Here is a 19234-nt window from a genome sequence, read left to right as displayed (position 1 = left end):
TGCTGCACACACTGGGGACAATTTACATTTCTGACTTGCTGAGTTACTCGACCACTTTGTGTGTTGCTCAAGACTCAAGCATCTGCAGTTCCTTCGTCCATTTGTCCGGGTCGAAGGAGGTGCCGATCCACCAGTTGCCGGCAAATCGATGGTGGATCTGTATTTTCAAACACAATCTCTTGGGCGGTACCAACCTGCCTCCATTCGCAGGACGCCTCTGGCCTCCAAGATCTTGCAGGCCTCCAGCGAACACTGAACCATGGCTTCTTTCTTCTTGCCAGCATGCGTCACCTCTGCAACGAGCTCTTTTCCTAGCGCGTCAGTCACTGGCAGCCTAAACAAGGGGGAGCTATTTAATACAGTACCACGTATACAATGCGCATTAATGAAAACAAAATGACAAAATTGAAAATGAGTTGAAAATACACACAGAGGTAGAGTTACTGCCTCACAGCGCCGGAGACCCGGGTTCCATCCTGACTAAGGGAGCTGTCTGCACTTTAGATTTAAATTTTTAGATTGAGAGATACAGCACGGAAACAGGCCCTTCAGCTCACCAGGTCCGCGCCGCCCAGCGATCCCCGCACATTAACACTATCCTGCACACACTAGGGATAATTTTTACATTTTACCCAGTCAATTAACCTACACACCTGTACGTCTTTGGAGTGTGGGAGCAAACCGAAGATCTCGGAGAAAACCCACGCAGGTCACGGGGAGAACGTACAAACTCTGTACAGGCGGCGCCCGTAGTCAGGATCGAACCTGAGTCTCAGGCGCTGCATTCGCTGTAAGGCAGCAACTCTACCGCTGCGCCACCGTGCCTACAAACCTGTACGCCTTTGGAGTACGGGTGGAAACTCGAAGATCTTGGCGGTCACGGGGAGAACGTGCAAACTCCGTACAGACAGCATGCATAGTCGGGGTGCAACCCGGGTCTCCGGCGCTGCAAGCGTCTCTACCGCTGCGCCACCGGGAATTATACCAACATTTCTTTTTTTTTTCCGTCTCTGCCTCCTTATCCAGTTCCGACACAAACATCGATGGGTGCCACAACTTCACAGCTACTAGAGATGCTGTCACACAGTTCCAGCAACTGAGCAATCCCGACCTCCAGTGCAGAGTTTGCATTCTCCCTGTGACCACACGGTTTCACTTTGGGTGCCACATTTGTGGCCCACAGTGCAGAATGTGTAAATCAGTGGGTTAATTAGACACTGTATATTCTTCCTCGTGAGTGAGAAAGTGGTAGAGTCTGGGTGAGAAAAGAATGGATTTAGTGTAAACGGGTGCTTTGTGGTCTGCATGGACGGTGGGCTGCAGTTTAAGAATAAGGGGTAGGCCATTCAGAACTGAGATGAGGAAAAACTTTTTTCAGTCAGAGAGTTGTGAATCTGTGGAATTCTCTACCTCAGATGGCAGTGGAGGCCAATTCTGTGAATGCATTCAAGAGGGAGCTAGATAGAGCTCTTAAGGATAGCGGAGTCAGGGGGTATGGGGAGCAGGCAGGAACGGGGTACTGATTGAGAATGATCAGCCATGATCACATTGAATGGCTCGAAGGGCCGAATGGCCTCCTCCTGCACCTATTGTCTATTGTCTATTGTGCCGAAGGGTCTGTTTCAATGCTGCGTGTCCATTGTCCATCCTCTCAAGAACCTTTGGAGTTCTTCATAAAGTGTGCTGACAAAGGCTGCAGTCATTTCAGCAGATGACGCCCAAGAGCTGCTGTGTAAAGGTTCAACCTCTTCCTTAATGTTGCAATCTATTCTGTTCCTCTGCTGGCAAAGCCAATTCCACAAGCACTTTTAAGCAATCTTCTCAAGATGCACTACCACATTTAAAAAATGGGGGTACATGTCATCAGGTTTCTCTTTTCATATAACCCATCCAAAATTGGACACGGTGTTTCATATCCTTCTTCTCACTTTCCCCTCAAATACATTTACTGCGAATAATACATTTTGCTGCCTGTCTATTTTACCAACCATGAGACTTTGGACTTTGGAGATACAGCGTGGAAACAGACCGGCGATCTCCCCGTACACTAACACTATCCCACACACTAGGGACAATTTTCAGGCATTATCTAAGCCAATTAACCTACAAACCTGCATGTCCCTGGAGTGCAGGGGGAAACCGGAGCACCTGGAGAAAACCCACACGGTCACAGGGAGAACGTAGAGACTACGTACAGACCTGGGTCAAACCTGGGTCTCCGGCGCTGTAAGCCAGCAACTCTACCGCTGCGCCACCCTGCCGCACTGAACCTATGCCCTTCTGCATTCTCCTTCTATCCCCTCCCATCTATACACTAAAACTCTCGTTTGTTTGTTTGTTTGTTCCTGAACTACAGCCAAAATGGTACAGGATAGCGCAACATTTTTAGGCCCACCTTACTCACCGTCGTCCCTTTGGTGGAAGAAGTTTCATTGAAATCAGTGCTATATTTTTTAAGTTATTCACATTTTAAAGTTTAAATCTATCTCCTAGGGAGGGAGGGAGGTGGGTGGAGGGAGGGGGGGTAGGGGGGTGAGGGGGAGAGGAGGAGAGGGGAGAGGGGGGGAGAGGGGGAGAGGAGAAGAGGGGAGAGGGAGAGGGGAGAGAAGGGGAGAAGAGAAGGGGAGAAGAGTGGGGGAGGGAGGAGGGGAGAGGAGAGGGTGCTGCACCAATGCAGGAGATGTGTGGGCCCAACGGGTCCACTTGGTGTCGTTATTTACTATAATTCTTTTTTTTTACAAACATTGAAACATCACCTATTCCTTTTCTCCAGAGATGCTGTCTGACCGGCTGAGTTACTCCAGCTTTTTGTGTCTAACCTTCAGGTGAAGGTTGGTAGTCGGCGACTGTTAATCTTACGACATAAATAGCAGCCAATGGCCATCTCTAACAAGAGTAGAATCACCTCCAGTTCCCCCTGATCTTGCTTTCATTTTATGCCATTCAACTGTTCGTTCTGACAGTTTTATTTTTTTCCCCCCTTTAGGTATTCAAGTCAGACATCGCCCTCGTGAAATAAGAGACAATAGCCTTCCTATTTCAAACAGAGATCAGTGACCACTGTGCAAGCTACTCTATGCCAAAGAATGCAATACTGACTGTGTCAAGAGTTCCAACGGCTCAGAGCATCATTTATCCCAATTTCTAATAAGATCTTGTCGGCTGCATTGGATATACGGTCCAGCAAGTTTATTAAGGATGTACCGTGCCTTGAGAGGGAATAGTCTGTCAAGCTTTCATCCAACATATCGTTTTCAACAAAGGGAAATTTGTCTCAGATCAGCAACTTAGAAGTAAACTGCAAGCACGCAAGGGGATTAAAGGGCACGGAGGAAAGGGAGACGGGGTAGAATTGAGAGCAGGCGAAAAGAACTAGGCCCTAGTCTAACACGTTAAAGGAGGTGATGTTGTAGACAGCGAAGATGGTATCAAAAACTACAGCAGGACCTTGATCAGCTGGGTAAGTGAGTGAAGAATAACTGATGGAGTCTAATGCAGGCATGTGCAGGATTTCTACAAGGATGTCGCCAGGACTCGAGGGCCTTAGCTATTGGGAAAGGTTGGGCAGGCTACGATTTAGATTTTTAATTAGATTTAGAGATACAGCGCGGAAACAGGCCCTTCGGCCCACCGAGTCCGCGCCGCCCAGCGATCCCCGCACATTAACACTATCCTACACACACTAGGGACAATTTTTACATATTACCCAGTCAATTAACCTACATACCTGTACGTCTTTGGAGTGTGGGAGCAAACCGAAGATCTCGGAGAAAACCCACGCAGGTCACGGGGAGAACGTACAAACTCCGTACAGACGACGCCCGTAGTCAGGATCGAACCTGAGTCTCCGGCGCTGCATTCGCTGTAAGGCAGCAACTCTACCGCTGCGCCAGATTTTATTCCTTGGAGAGCAGGAGGCTGAGGGGTGAACTTATAGACAATAGACAGCGCCAGCACCACCATTCAAAAATCCTGAGGGGAATGGATAGGGTGAATGCAGAGTATTTTACCCAGGATAGAGCAAGGACCAGAGGATATAGGTTCAAGGTGAGAGGAGAAAGATTTAATAGGAAGCTATGTGGAAACTCAAGATGGTGGTGGGTATGTGGAATGTGGTGCCATATGGGCAGGTTATAGTACCTGCCTCAAGTACCTCCTAACAGCTTTTAAAAGACACTACCTTACTTTAGAAAACCAGCGTGGAAACAGGCTCTTTGGCCCACTAAGTGCGCGCTGTCCAGCAGTCACCACACTCGCACTATCCTACGTATTAGGGACAATTTACAATTTATACCGAAGCAAATTAACCTACAAACCTGCATGTCTCTGGAGTGTGGGAGGAGTCTGGAGCACGGGGAGAAAACCCACGTGGTGACAGGGAGAAAATAGAAACTCTGTGCAGACAGCACCTGCAGTCAAGATCGAACCTAGGTCTCTGGCGCTGTGAGGCAGCAACTCTACAGCTGCGCCAATGTGCCGCCCACATTGGACAGGTGCCACACTTGGACGGGAAAGATTTAGGGGGAAGGCTTGGATAGAGTGGGTGTGGAGAGGATGTTTCCACTGGTGGGAGAGTCTAGGACCAAAGGTCAGAGCCTCAGAATTAAAGGACGTTCTTTTAGGAAGCAGATGAGGAGGGATTTCTTTAGTCAGAGGGTGGTGAATCTGGGGAATTCTTTGCCACAGAAGGCTGTGGAGGCCAAGTCTGTGGATAATTTTAAGGCGGAGATAGATAGATTTTTGATTAGTACGGGTGTCAGAGGTGATGGGGAGAAGGCAGGCGAATGGGGTTAGGAGGGAGAGAGGGATCAGCATAATTGAATGGCGGGGTAGACTTGATGGACCGAATGGCCTAATTCTGCTCCTATTCCTTATGTCCTTATGTGGCTCAAAAGTGGCCAAATGGGACTAGCTTAAATGGGACATCTTGGTTGGCACGGGTGTCAAGAGAGAGCTAGATAGAGCTCTTAAGGATAATGGAGTCAGGGGGTATGGGGAGAAGGCAGGAACGGGTAACTGATTGAGAATGATCAGCCATGATCACATTGAATGGTGGCGCTGGCTCGAAGGGCCGAATGGCCTCCTCCTGCACCTATTGTCTAGTGTCTATTGTTGGGCTGAAGGGCCTGTTTCCATGCTGTGTGTTCTCTATGACTAATTCTGATCCTGAACTTTAATGCCATCAGAATGTGTGAGATTCCCCCATTGAACTTTCCTTCGAGGCACATTTTTGAAAAATGAGTGCTCTGGTATTCTCCAAATGCGATGAAGCTAACTGCCGTTGCAAGTGCTGATCTGACGAGTATTAGATCCAGATTCATGTCCAAGCCTCTGACATATAGCCTCAATTACAAACAGAAACCACTTAGCCCAAGGTTTTGAATAAAATTAAGCTGTCGACCAAGAGCATTCACTAAATACCCGGTCATTTTTCACTGTGCATGTTGAAAACATCTTAATGGCAGGATTATGTTGCAGCATTAACTTTTGTTTTATTTTTGTTCTTACTCTGGACTCTTTCAAAATTAAAGTTATTTAAAAAAATCCCTCGTTCTGAATCCCGAGGCAATAATTTATTATACTTTGAAAATTACTGATGGAAATGCTTGCTTGGTAGAGGGACCAGTCATAGAGTCATACAGCGTAGAAACAGGCCCATCGGCCCAACTTGCTCATGCCGACCAACATGTCCTATCTACATGTCCCACCTGTCTGCTTTTTGGCCCGTATCCCTCTAAACCTGTCCTGTCCATGTACCTGTCTAAATGTTTCTTAAACGTTAAATTGGCTAGACACTTGCACAGTTGAAATCATGTAGGCCTCGTGAATGAAATTTATTGGGATTTCTCCATCGTGGGGGATGGAGTCCTATTAAAACAAAAGAAAAATGCTTTGATGTTGCACCAAACCAGGGTCTGCAATTAATCTGAGCACCACTGCGACAAAGAGCAAAGATGCTCATTAAGAAAAGAGGAGTGTCATTAGGGTTGCCAACTGTCCATTATTAGCCGGGACATCCCGTATTTTGGGCTAAATTGGTTTGTCCCTTGCCCCGTATTAGGCCCGGAGGGGCACTGTAGGCCCAGACAGTGTAGGTCTGGACAGTGTAGGCCCAGAGGCCCGGGCGCCCCCTAATGGAGGTTGCATAGCAACCCGCCTCCCGGCATGGGCGGCCGCCATTGGTGAAGCGGGAGCACGTGGCCGCTGGCTGGGAGAGGTAATGTGGGGCGGGGGAGGCGGTGATGTCACCTTGTCCCTTATTTGGGAGTGAGATAGTTGGCACCCCTAAGTGTCATAGAACTTAAAACATGTGCCGAACATGATGCCAAGACCAACTCTTATCTCCCTGCACATAATCCATATCTCTCCATATCCATATGCCTATGCAAAAGTCTCCTAAATCCCACAATTGTGAATGAATAAAGGCTTAGCTTAACTTAGCGATATTTCATGGACCTTTGGCCCACCGAGTCCATGCCGACCATCGATCACCCGTTCATGCTAGATCTATGTTGTCCCGCTTTCTCCTCCACTCTGGGAGGCCAATCACCTGCACCCCCGCACGTCTTTGGGACATGTAAAGAAACCGGAGCACCCGGAGGGAGTCCACCTGGTTACAGGGAGAACGTGCAAACTCCACACACACACACAGGCACACACAGAGACAGAGGTTCACCTGCACCTCCTCCAACCTCATCTATTGTATCCGCTGCTCCAGATGTCAACTTATTTACATCGACGAAACCAAACGCAGGCTCGGCGATCGCTTCGCTCAACACCTGCACTCAGTCCGCATGAACCAATCTGATCTCCCGGTGGCTGAGCACTTCAACTCCCCCTCCCATTCCCAGTCTGACCTTTCTGTCATGGGCCTCCTCCAGTGCCATAGTGAGGCCCACCGGAAATTGGAGGAACAGCACCTCATATTTCACCTGGGCAGCTTGAACGTTGACTTCTCCAACTTTAGATAGTTCCTCTGTCTCTCTCGTCCCCTCCTCCTTCCCAGATCTCCCACTGTCTTCCTGTCTCCACCTATATCCTTCCTTTATCCCGCCCCCCTGACATCAGTCCGAAGAAGGGTCTCGACGCGAAACGTCACCCATTCCTTCTCTCCTGAGATGCTGCCTGACCTGCTGAGTTACTCCAGCATTTTGTGAATAAATACCTCCCAGGCAATATCTGAGGTCAGCATTGAACCCGGGTCCCTGGCGCAGTGAGCCAGCAGCTCTACCAGCTGCACACCGAAGGTCTTCTTGCAATCACTACTCATTGTGATCACTGCAGTAGAGTCTCGCTTCATTGACTGATGACAAATTAAAAAAAACGTCACACAATGACAGACCTGGTTCAAGCACCGGCGAATCTTAACCAGCGAACTTTATTCTACTAGTTTTTGCAAGGAATTTAAACACCCAGGACTTTGAAGCAAGCAATTTTAATGCTGTTAACGGCCACGTACCTGACTCTGCAGATCCAAGTACCTGAGCCTTGTTCATCATACTCGTATTCCAGCTCCTCGCCTGCAAGGAAAGGATATTAATACTGTGAAATTCTGAGTCTGCAATAGTAATTCAGCAACATAGCTACAAAATGCACATTACACAGCAGTGCTTAACGCTTTATACTTTTACCCTCAGAAATGACTCTCATAGCACCTCAACGAAGTGCAGCAACCCTCTCTATATACTAAAACTCTTGTTTGTTTATTCTCAGATCCCCGCACATCAACACTATCCTACACCCACTCGGGACAATTTTTACATTTAACAAGCCAATTTACCTACAAACCTGCACGTCTTTGGAGTGCGGGAGGAAACCGAAGATGTTGGAGAAAACGCACGCAGGTCACGGGGAGAACGTACAAACTCCGTACAGGCAGCACCCGTAGTCGGGATGGAACCCGGGTCTCCGGCGCTGCATTCGCTGTAAGGCAGCAACTCTACCGCTGCATCAGTTTGCTGCCAGAAACAGCACTTTGTGTCTATTTAACAAATGTATGCTTGCCTTCATTGATCAGAGCGTTGAGCACAAGAGTCAGGAAGTCAAGAGGAGTTGAGTATTGGAGCAAAGAGGTCCTTCTGCAGTTGTACAGGGCCCTAGTGAGACCGCACCTGGAGTACTGTGTGCAGTTTTGGTCTCCAAATTTGAGGAAGGATATTCTTGCTATTGAGGGAGTGCAGCGTAGGTTCACTAGGTTAATTCCCGGAATGGCGGGACTGTTGTATGTTGCAAGACTGGAGCGACTAGGCTTGTATACACTGGAATTGAGAAGGATGAGAGAAGATCTTATCGAAACGTATAAGATTATTAAGGGGTTGGACACGTTAGAGGCAGGAAACATGTTCCCAATGTTGGGGGATTACAGAACAAGGGGCCACAGTTTAAGAATAAGGGGTAGGCCATTTAGAACTGAGATGAGGAAAAACTTTTTCAGTCAGAGAGTTGTGAATGTGGAATTCTCTGCCTCAGAAGGCAGTGGAGGCCAATTCTCTGAATGCATTCAAGAGAGTTTCTCCGGAGAAAAAAAGATGGGTGATGTTTCGGGTTAGGACCCTTCCTCACAGGGCGGTCACGGTGGTGCAGCGGTATAGTTGCAGCCTTACAGCGAATGCAACGCCGGAGACCCAGGTTCCATCCCGACTACGGGTGCTGTCTGTGCGGTGTTTGTACATTCTCCCCGTGACCTGCGTGGGTTTTCTCCAAGATCTTCGGTTTCCTCCTACACTCCAAAGACGTGCAGGTTTGTAGGTTAATTGGCTTGGTAAATGTAAAAATCGTCCCTAGTGGGTACAGGACAGTGTTGATGTGCGGGGATCACTGGTCGGCGCGGACCTGGTGGGCCTGTTTCTACGCTGTATCTCTAAACTAAACTAAAACTAAACTAGAACGCTGCTGTCTGGATTTTAGGGTATTACTTAAAAAAGGTTGGGCGAAAGGGTTATTTTCCCTGGAATGTCAGAGGTTGAGAGGATACCTGAAAGAATTATATCAAATTATGAGTGTAAGAAAATAACTGCGGATGCTGGTACAAATCGAAGGTTTGTTTCACAAAATGCTGGAGTAACTCAGCAGGTCAGGCAGCATCTCAGGAGAGAAGGAATAGGTGACCTTTCGGGTCGAGACCCTTCTTCAGACTGAATATAAAATTATGAGATTCATGGACAGGGCAGACAGTCCGAACCTTTTCCCTCGGGTGGAAACGTCAACGACTGGAAGGCACAGCGGCGAGAGGGACAAAGTTTGAAGAAGTTGTGCAGGGCAAGTTTTGTTTTAAAGAGAGACTGGTGGATGCCTGGAACGAGCTGTCAGGGGTGGTTGGTGATGGAGACAGATGGAATAGTAGCGTTTAAGAGGCAGTGAATTCCACAGATTCACAACTCGCTGACCGAAAAAGTTTTTCCTCATCTCCGTTCTAAATGGCCTACCCCTTATTCTTAAACTGTGGCCCCTGGTTCTGGACTCCCCCAACATTGGGAACATGTTTCCTGCCTCTAACGTGTCCAACCCCTTAATAATCTTATATGCTTCGATAAGATCCCCTCCCAGTGTATACAAGCCTAGCCGCTCCAATTTTTCAACATACGACAGTCCCGCCTTTCCGGGAATTAACCTCGTGAACCTACTCTGCACGCCCTCAACAGCAAGGATCTAACCATCAAACTAAGGGTGGCATGGTGGCGCAGTGGTACAGTTGCTGCCTTACAGCTCCAGGGACCCGGGTTCGATCCCGACTACGGGCGCCGTCTGTACGGAGTTTGTATGTTCTCCCCGTGACCTGCATGGGTTTTCTCCGAGATCTTCGATTTCCTCCCACACTCCAAAGACTTACAGGTTTGCAGGTTAATTGGCTTGGTTTAAATGTAAATTGCCCCTAGTGTGCGTGGGATAGCGCTAGTGTGCAGCGATCACTGGTCGGTGCGGAGTCGGTGGGCCGAAGGGCCTGTTTCCGCGCTGCATCTCTAAACTAAACTAAACACGGCTGGCAGAGTTTTCACTTATCAGCAATATGTATTCATTTTCCCCTGAAGCTTTAAGCATCTTCCTCAAATCAAATTTTCAGCTACGCTTTGTATCACCTCCTCTGACTGCACCATTCTTGTCTGCATTCGTTATCTATTCTTTCCTCCAACGAGGCATGGAATGCTTCCTAGAATAACGGCACAACATGAATGCAGAGTGTTATCGCATCGGTAAAAGAGGAATTAATAGGGCACTGAGGGAATCTCCTTGCTCAACTTCATAAACCATCCCGAGACCACTGATGGCCACTTAAAATTTTCAAAAGGTAAACAGGCATCAGTTTAATGCTCCCATCCAGAAGTCAAGCTGTGCTGGAGTACATGTAGGAAGGAACTGAAGACGCTTGGTTTAAACCGAAGGTAGACACAAACAGCTGGAGTGACTCAGCGGGACAGGCAGCATCTGTGGAGGGCAAGAATGGGGTTGAGACCCAGAGATGATGCCCGTCCCTCCAAGTTATTCCATTTTGTGTCTATCTGCTGGTGTGCCACTGAATGGCATACCTGAGTGGTTCAAATAGACAATAGACAATAGGTGCAGGAGGAGGCCATTCGGCCCTTCGAGCCAGCACCGCCATTCAATGTGATCACGGCTGATCATTCTCAATCAGTACCCCGTTCCTGCCTTCTCCCCATACCCCCTGACTCTGCTATCCTTAAGAGCTCTATCGAGCTCTCTCTTGAATGCATTCAGAGAATTAGCCTCCACTGCCTTCTGAGGCAGAGAGTTCCACAGATTCTACCGGCAAACCTACTGCCATCTAAATTAGGATTGGAAATAGACCCAGAGGAAACAGCTGGGAACAAGCCCAAGTGGAACTTTTCAGAAAATGTTGCAAACGATGACAATCGCATAAGAAACAGAAGGCTCGGAATGCACAACGCTAATGACCGACAGGGTCCAATCAAAAGCAGCTCCAACCGTTCTTGCGTCGCACAACGCACCAGCGAGAACTTCCAAACGCCAGCAGCCAGCGTGCATCGTCCCACAGTAAGAACACCCCGGGAACCGCGCCTGTCAAGCGGGGCTCCTGGGAACAGGGAACGGCATCGTGCTCCGGTGGTAATAGCGTGCCTGGTGTTCAGCTGAATCAAAGATAATAGTCAAGTCAAGTCAAGTCAAGTCAAGTCAAATTTATTTGTCACATACACATACTCGATGTGCAGTGAAATGAAAGTGGCAATGCCTGCGGGTTGTGCACAAAAAGAATTACAGTTACAGCATATAAATAAAGTTAATAAGTTACTAAACATAGCACAAAAAGTGTCGACAAAAATTTAGTCTCTGGGGTTATCAAAGTTGACAGTCCTGATGGCCTGTGGGAAGAAGCTCCGTCTCATCCTCTCCGTTTTCACAGCGTGACAGCGGAGGCGTTTGCCTGACCGTAGCATCTGGAACAGTCCGTTACTGGGGTGGCAGGGGTCCCTCATGATCTTGCTTGCTCTGGATCTGCACCTCCTGATGTATAGGTCCTGCAGGGGGACGAGTGTAGTTCCCATGGTGCGTTCTGCCGAACGCACTACTCTCTGCAGGGCCATCCTGTCCTGGGCAGAGCAGTTCCCAAACCAGACTGTAATGTTGCCGGACAGGATGCTCTCTACAGCCCCAGAGTAGAAGCAATGAAGGATCCTCAGCGACACTCTGAATTTCCTCAGTTGTCTAAGGTGGTAAAGGCGCTGCTTAGCCTTACCCACCAGTGCGGCAATGTGCGTTGCCCACGTCAGATCTTCTGCGATGCGGACTCCCAAGTATTTGAAACTGCTCACCCTATCCACAATAGACCCATTTATCTCCAGTGGCGTGTACGTCCTTGGATGTTTAGCCCTTCTGAAGTCCACAATCAGCTCCTTTGTTTTAGTGACATTCAAGAGGAGGCTATTGTCCTGACACCAGAGTGCCAGATCAGCCACCTCCTCCCGGTAGGCCTTCTCATCGTTGTTGGAGATCCGGCCCACCACCACAGTGTCATCAGCAAACTTGATGATGGAGTTTGAGCTGAACCTGGCCCTACAGTCATGTGTGTACAGGGAGTACAGTAGGGGGCTAAGGACGCAGCCCTGGGGGGATCCTATGTTCAGGGTGAGGGAGCTAGATGTGTGTTCCCCCATCCTGACCACTTGGGGCCTGGCAGTGAGAAAGTCCAGGACCCAGGCACACAGAGGGGTGCTCAATGTTCACTTCACGTGCTTCCAAACCCTGGCCACCAATTCCCGGTGGGGCTTGCGGAGTTAAGACAAGTCCCCTCTCCCGTTCCTGTGTAGTTTATGTTCTGACTCTCGCTGCAGGCATTAAGGTAGCTGGCAAAGCAAGCTGGCAATTTACTGCGCAGATGGGAACTGAGGACGTGCCCTATCTGCAAGCTCAACTGCATTAAAGCTTTTGATGGAGACACAAGGAGCTGCAGATGGTGGAATCGTGAGCAAAAGTGGGATTGGAATCATTCTGAAGAAGGGGCCCCGACCCGAAACGTCACCTGTCTGTTCCCTCCATAGATGCTGCATGCCCTGCTGAGTTATTCCAGCACTTGTGTTGTGCTCAGTCATCCGAATAAGGAGCTAAGCAGCCCGTCTCTAAGCCTGCTGAAACTGCATAGGTTACAGCTCTTGGAAGTGACAGAGTAAAACTGCACACAGGTTCACGGGAGGTGGTCTTGGAGGGGAGGGTGCTCCTCAAACTGCGGAGCATCCTGGACAACACAGCTCACCCCCTTCGTGACACACTGGCCAACCTGAGGAGCACCTTCAGCAACAGACTGGTCCCACCAAGATGCAGCACAGAACGCCACAGGAGATCCTTCTTCCCTGTGGCTATCAAACTGGACAACCCCTCCCCCTTCTGTCCTGGGGAAGACTGACTCCCCCCTCCCCCAATCTTTGCACATCCCTAATCCTTTCCACTTGTCACTTTAATTTCACGTTTCGTGTATCTTGTGTTTTATGACTGTTGGCAGATCAATTTTCCTCCTGGGATAAATAATGTTCCATCGTATCGTATCGTACACTGAAGATAGATTAAGGTGAAGGGGAGAAGATTTAATAGGAATCCGAGGGGTAACTTTTTCACACAGAGGGTGGTGGGTGTATGGAACAAGCTGCCAGAGGAGGTAGTTGAGGCTGGGACTATCCCAACGTTTAAGAAACAGTTGGACAGGTACATGGATAGGACAGGTTTGGAGGGATATGGACCAAGCGCAGGCAGGTGGGACTAGTGTAGCCATTGTGGGCAAGTTGGCCGGTGTGGGCAAGTTGGACCGAAGGGACTGTTTCCACGCTGTATACGATTATTTATTCCAGGAGGGAAATTGGTTTGCCAACAGTGGAAATCCATGATTGGAGATGATTGTGGTGGGGGCAAGGGGGAGGGGGGGGAATCAGTCTACCCCACGACAGAAGGGGGAGGAGTTGTGCAGCTTGTTAGCCACAGGGAAGAAGGATCTCCTGTGGCGTTCTGTGCTGTATCTTGGTGGGACCAGTCTGTTGCTGAAGGTGCTCCTCAGGTTGACCAGTGTGTCACGGAGGGGGTGAGCTGCATTGTCCAAGATGTTCCGCAGTTTGAGGAGCACCCTCCCCTCAAAGACTACCTCCAATGACTCTGTCGACACAAAATGCTGGAGTAACTCAACGGGCCAGGCAGCATCGCCGGAGAAATGAAAGAAGGACGGGCGATGTTTGGGGTCAAGACCCTTCCGGATCGGGATAGACCGAGTGAGTGTTGGATTAGTTCATCCGTTGGTCAGGCTGCACATATTTATAATGCCAACCAGCGGCTGCTTGGGGACTTTCAAAATGCCACTGCAGTTTTAGGAAACGTTGCTTAAATATCAAAAGGGAGGAGAAACTGTTTTTCTCCAATGAAACACTTCCGCACAGATCGATGGCAGCTTCTCTGAGCATGGCAGTAATTCTTTTAATCTGATAAGCACAGAACTGCCCGCAGGACAGTTTTAAATTAAATCGCAGGGAAATGTTTTACACTTAACCCAGGGCAATTAGTTTCTTTCCTTCTGCTCTCTGCTGCGGCTTTGGTCAGATATTACCCTCGGGCGACTGGAGACGGTTGGGATCAATACGATCCACAATGGAGAAACTCTTGCCACCGCGATGTCTTGCACATGCATAATATTGTGGAGAATAGTGTCCAAAATCACGAGAGGAATAGATCGGGAAGACATACAGAGTCTCTTGCCCAGAGCAAGGGAAAACCGAGAACTGGAGGACATGGGTTTAAGGTGAGGGGGGAAAGATTAAATAGGAACCTGAGGGGTAACGTTTTTTGCACAAAGGGTGGTGGGTGTACGGAACGAGCTGTCGGAGGAGGAAGTTGAGGAAGGGTATATCGCAACGTTGAACAATCATTTAGACAGGTAAATGGATAGGACAGATTTAGAGGGATTTGGGCCAAACGCAGGCAGGTGGGACATGTTGGTCGGCGTGGGCAAGTTGGGCCAAAGGGCTTGATTCCTCGCTGTAGGATTCTATTACTCGATGACTATGACTGTAATATTAGTATGTAAGGCAACCTTTGCCAGAGCTTCGAAATCAAAGAGCTGCCCAACTCTCTAGACACAGGCTATCAAGCCCAACGTTTTCAGTCAGAGAGTTGTAAATCTATGGAATTCTCTGCCTCAGAAGGCTGTGGAGGCCAAGTCTCTAAATGCATTCAAGAGAGAACTAGATAGAGCTCTTAAGGATAGCGGAGTCAGGGGGTATGGGGAGAAGGCAGGAACGGGGTGCTGATTGAGAATGATCAGCCATGATCACATTAAACGGCGGTGCTGGCTCGAAGGGCCGAATGGCCTCCTCCTGCACCTATTGTCTATTGTTTCATGCCATGCAGAACACCACCATATAACTCTAACTTAACACTATACCTCTGTGAAACTTCTGAGACGTGCTATTCCATTTCCTGTGGTAAACTGTTCCTTAGCCGCTCTTTGCAATAAGGTAAATTATATGTCAAGTTAGAGTGCCCAGCTGTGCATTCTCACCTTCCGGCAAGTCAAGCTGCTTCCTCATCAGGATCCTTTCAGCCTATTCATCAGATTGAAAAGGTTATTCATGCTCCTGCCTCGTGTGCGTTCCAAAGCTGATAGTTTTCTAATATGCCTTTCATCGGTGTTAATCGAAAAATGTAGCCCCTTGGGTGGCACAGTGGCGCAGTGGTAGACAATAAACAATAGGTGTAGGAGGAGGCCAATTGGCCCTTCGAGCCAGCACCGCCATTCAATGTGATCATGGCTGATCATTCTCAATCAGTACCCTGTTCCTGCCTTCTCCCCATACCCCCTGACTCCGCTATGCATAAGAGCTCTATCCAGCTCTCTCTTGAAAGCATCCGGAGAATTGGCCTCCACTGCCTTCCGAGGCAGAGAATTCCACAGATTCACAACTCTCTGAGTGAAAAAGTTTTTCCTCATCTCCGTTCTAAATGGCCTACCCCTTATTCTTAAACTGTGGCCCCTGCTTCGGGACTTCCCCAACATTGGGAACATGTTTCCTGCCTCTAATGTGTCCGATCCTTTAATAATTTAATATGTTTCATATATTTTCTTAGAGTTGCTGCCTTACAGCGCCAGAGACCCGGGTTCCATCCTGACTGTGGGTGCTGTCTGTACGGAGTTTGTACGTTCTCCCTGTGACCACTGGGGTTTGCTCCAGGTGCTCCGGTTTCCTCCCACACTCCAAAGACGTACAGGTTTGCGGCCTAATTGGCTTTGGTAAAATTGTAAATTGTCCCTGGTGTGCAGGACAGTGCTAGTGTATGGGAGGGGGGTCGCTGGTCAGCACGGACTCAGTGGGCCGAAGGGCCTGTTTCTGCACTGTATCCCTAAAGTTTAAAGTGTTACAAATGCACTCTGCCGGACAGCTTTATTAGGGAGAAGGAAATAGAAGACTCGGTTGATGAGGTGGGATGCGAAAAGCACAAACAGGAGCACAGATCTGCAAGTAACATTGCTTCATGCAGCCCTGTGATTTTATGGATGTTGGAACAATGTCGGTCGGACCCGCAACTTCAAGACAAGTACCTTGGGGATAGTGAAGAACTCCTATCTGGTAGTTAGCTTGTCATTTTATCATGGGGAATACAGAACGGCCCGGGAAGTTTAGTTTTAGTCTGGAGATACAGCATGTAAACAACCCACCACATCCACATTGACCAGTGATCGTCCATTCATACCAGTCTAGTTTAGCTTTAGTTTAAAGATACAATACGGAAACAGGCCCTTCGGTCCGCGCCGACCAGTGATCCCCGCATATTAACACCACCCTACACACACCAGGGGCAATTTTTACATTTGCCCAGCCAATTAACCTACAAACCTGCACGTCTTTGGAGTGTGGGAGGAAACCGAAGATCTCGGAGAAAACCCGCGCAGGTCACGGGGAGAACGTACAAACTCCGTACAGACGGCACCCATAGTCGGGATGGAACCCGGGTCTCCGGCGCTGCATTCGCTGTAAGGCAGCAACTCTACCGCTGTGCCATTTGTTATCCCACTTTCTATGTTATCTATGTAATCCCACTTTCTCATCCACTTCCTACACAATGAGGGGTAATCTACACAGGGCCGATTAACCTACAAACCCGCACGTCTTTGGAATGTGGGAGAAAACCGGAGCACACGGAGAAAACCCACGCGGTCACAGGGAGAACGTGCAAACTCCAGTGCCTGACGTCAGGATTGAACCTGGGTCTCTGGCGCTGTGAGGCAGCAGCTCTACTAAAGATCCGAGTGATAGGACTAAGGGAAACAGTCAACTGATACTGCAACAACTAAATATTTTGCTCGCTGCCATACTAAACCACACACTATCTGACTAAGGTTGTCCAAAGCCATGGTGTGGGCCAAAGAAGTCAATGTCACTTTCTGAATCATATAAAAAACACCAACTAAAGTAAAACTAGGAGAAAATCGTCCCTCTGTAAATTACCCCTCATTGTAATCCTAATTTGAGAAAGGACGTCCTTGCTATTGAGGCAGTGCAGCGTACGTTCACCAGGTTAATCCCCGGGATGGCGGGACTGTCATATGTGGAAAGATTGGAAAGACTGTGCTTGTCTTCACTGGAGTTTAGAAGGATGAGAGGGGATCTTATAGAGACGTATAAAATTATAAAAGGACTGGACAAACTAGATTCAGGAAAAATATTCCCAATGTTGGGGGAGTCCAGAACCAGGGGCCACACAGTCTAGGAACTAAAGGGGAGGCCATTTAAAACTGAGGTGAGAAGAAACTTTTTCGCCCAGAGAGTTGTGAAATTGTGGAATTCTCTGCCACAGAGGGCAGTGGAGGCCAATTCTCTGGATGAATTTAAGAGAGAGTTAGATAGAGCTCTAGGGGCTAGCAGAATCAAAGGATATGGGGAGAAGGCAGGCACGGGTTACTGATTGTGGATGATCAGGGCGACGGAGGAGGCCCTGCAGCGGCCTGGGTTCGCCTGGATCGGGAGACACTCCAATACATCCAGCTCGCGGAACGGGCTTTGGACTTTTGTAAACGGCGCCAAAATATGGTGGTGACTTGTGCACGTGTGATCTGCGCTAAAATAATTCCACAGTGCAGTGCACACGGGAGAATAAACCACCATTCGGAAAGGCCGCTACCACAGAACCCGCAGCACGGAACGCGCTTGCTGCGGGCCGGATAAAATGTCATGGCGGGCCGGATGTAGCCCGCGGGCCGCAGTTTGGAGACCGTTGCTGTAGAGAATATAGGGCTTATCCACTGGGAAGCCAAGTCTGACGTCTCAGTCTATAAAAGGTAGTTCATTCTGATGGGTGTCTGACAAACAAGAAAAACAAATAAAAATGCAGATGCAAATGCAGATGAACTGAAATAAAACAAAACGCTGGAAGAATTCATTCAGCCTGAGGCAGCAGAGAAACGAGTTAACGTTCAACTCAAAGACCCTTCATCAGAACTGTGATACAAAGATAGCAAACAGCACACCATTGGAGGAACTCAGCGGGTCAGGCAACATTTATCAGGGGAGGGGTGAGGGGAGGAATTGTCAACATTTCTAATCGAGAGACCCTGTTGAACAGGACTGATCAATTCCCCCACCGCCCTCACAGATGCTGCTTGACCAGCTGAGTTTCTCCAAGTTCCTGAAGAAGGGTCCCAACCTGAAATGGCACCTCTCCATGTTCTCCAGAGATGCTGCCTAACCCGCTGAGTTACAAAACCTGCATTTTGTGTCCATCTTTGGTATAAACCAGCATCTGCAGTTCCTTTGCCACAGAAGGCTGTGAAGGCCAAGTCAATGGATATTTTTAAGGTGGGAATTGATATTTAGTTTAGTTTAGTTTAGAGATACAGTGCGGAAACAAGCTCTTTCGGCCCACCGGATCTGCGCCGACCAGCGATCCCCGCACATTAACACACTATCCTATAGACACTAGGGGCAATTTTTACATTTACCAAGTCAATTAACCTACAAACCTGCACGTCTTTGGAGTGTGGGAAAAAATCGAAGATGGACAATAGACAATAGGTGCAGGGGGAAAATTTGGCCCTTCGAGCCAGCACCACCATTCAATGTGATCATGGCTGATCATTCTCAATCAGTATCCCGTTCCTGCCTTCTCCCCATACCCCCTGACTCCGCTATCCTTAAGAGCTCTATCTAGCTCTCTATTGAATGCATTCAGCGAATTGGCCTCCACTGCCTTCGGAGGCAGAGAATTCCACAGATTCACAACTGTCTGACTGAAAAAGTTTTTCCTCATCTCAGTTCTAAATGGCCTACCCCTTATTCTTAAACTGTGGCCCCTGGTTCTGGGCTCCCCTAATATTGGGAATATGTTTCCTGCCTCTAACGTGTCCAACCCCTTAATAATCTTATACGTTTCGATAAGATCCCCTCTCATCCTTCTAAATTCCAGTGTATACAAGCCTAGTCGCTCCAGTCTTGCAACATACGACAGTCCCGCCATTCCGGGAATTAACCAGGTAAACCTACGCTGCACGCCCTCAATAGCAAGAATATCCTTCCTCAAATTTGGAGACCAAAACTGCACACAGTACTCCAGGTGCGGTCTCACCAGGGCCCTGTACAACTGCAGAAGGACCTCTTTGCTCCTATACTCAACTCCTCTTGTTATGAAGGCCAACATTCCATTGGCTTTCTTCACTGCCTGCTATACCTGCATGCTTCTTTTCAGTGACTGATGCACTAGGACACCCAGATCTCGTTGTACGTCCCCGTTCCTA

The 19234-nt window shown here is 48.6% G+C and overlaps 1 protein-coding gene across 1 annotated transcript in view; it reads right to left on the bottom strand.

Moving 5' to 3' along the window:
• slc4a1ap (solute carrier family 4 member 1 adaptor protein) overlaps positions 1-19234 on the bottom strand; it is a 209883-nt gene that overhangs the window by 140477 nt on the left and 50172 nt on the right. Inside the window, exons 5-6 of the mRNA XM_078399941.1 lie at positions 7460-7520; positions 195-334 (exon numbers count right to left, since the gene is read on the bottom strand). Coding sequence (XP_078256067.1) covers positions 195-334; positions 7460-7520 — 201 coding nt within the window. The remainder of the gene's footprint in view (positions 1-194; positions 335-7459; positions 7521-19234) is intronic.

This window comes from Rhinoraja longicauda, chromosome 5, assembly GCF_053455715.1.
Source record: "Rhinoraja longicauda isolate Sanriku21f chromosome 5, sRhiLon1.1, whole genome shotgun sequence".
Taxonomy (NCBI): Eukaryota; Metazoa; Chordata; class Chondrichthyes; order Rajiformes; family Arhynchobatidae; genus Rhinoraja; species Rhinoraja longicauda.
This window is presented reverse-complemented; position numbering and strand designations above follow the sequence as displayed.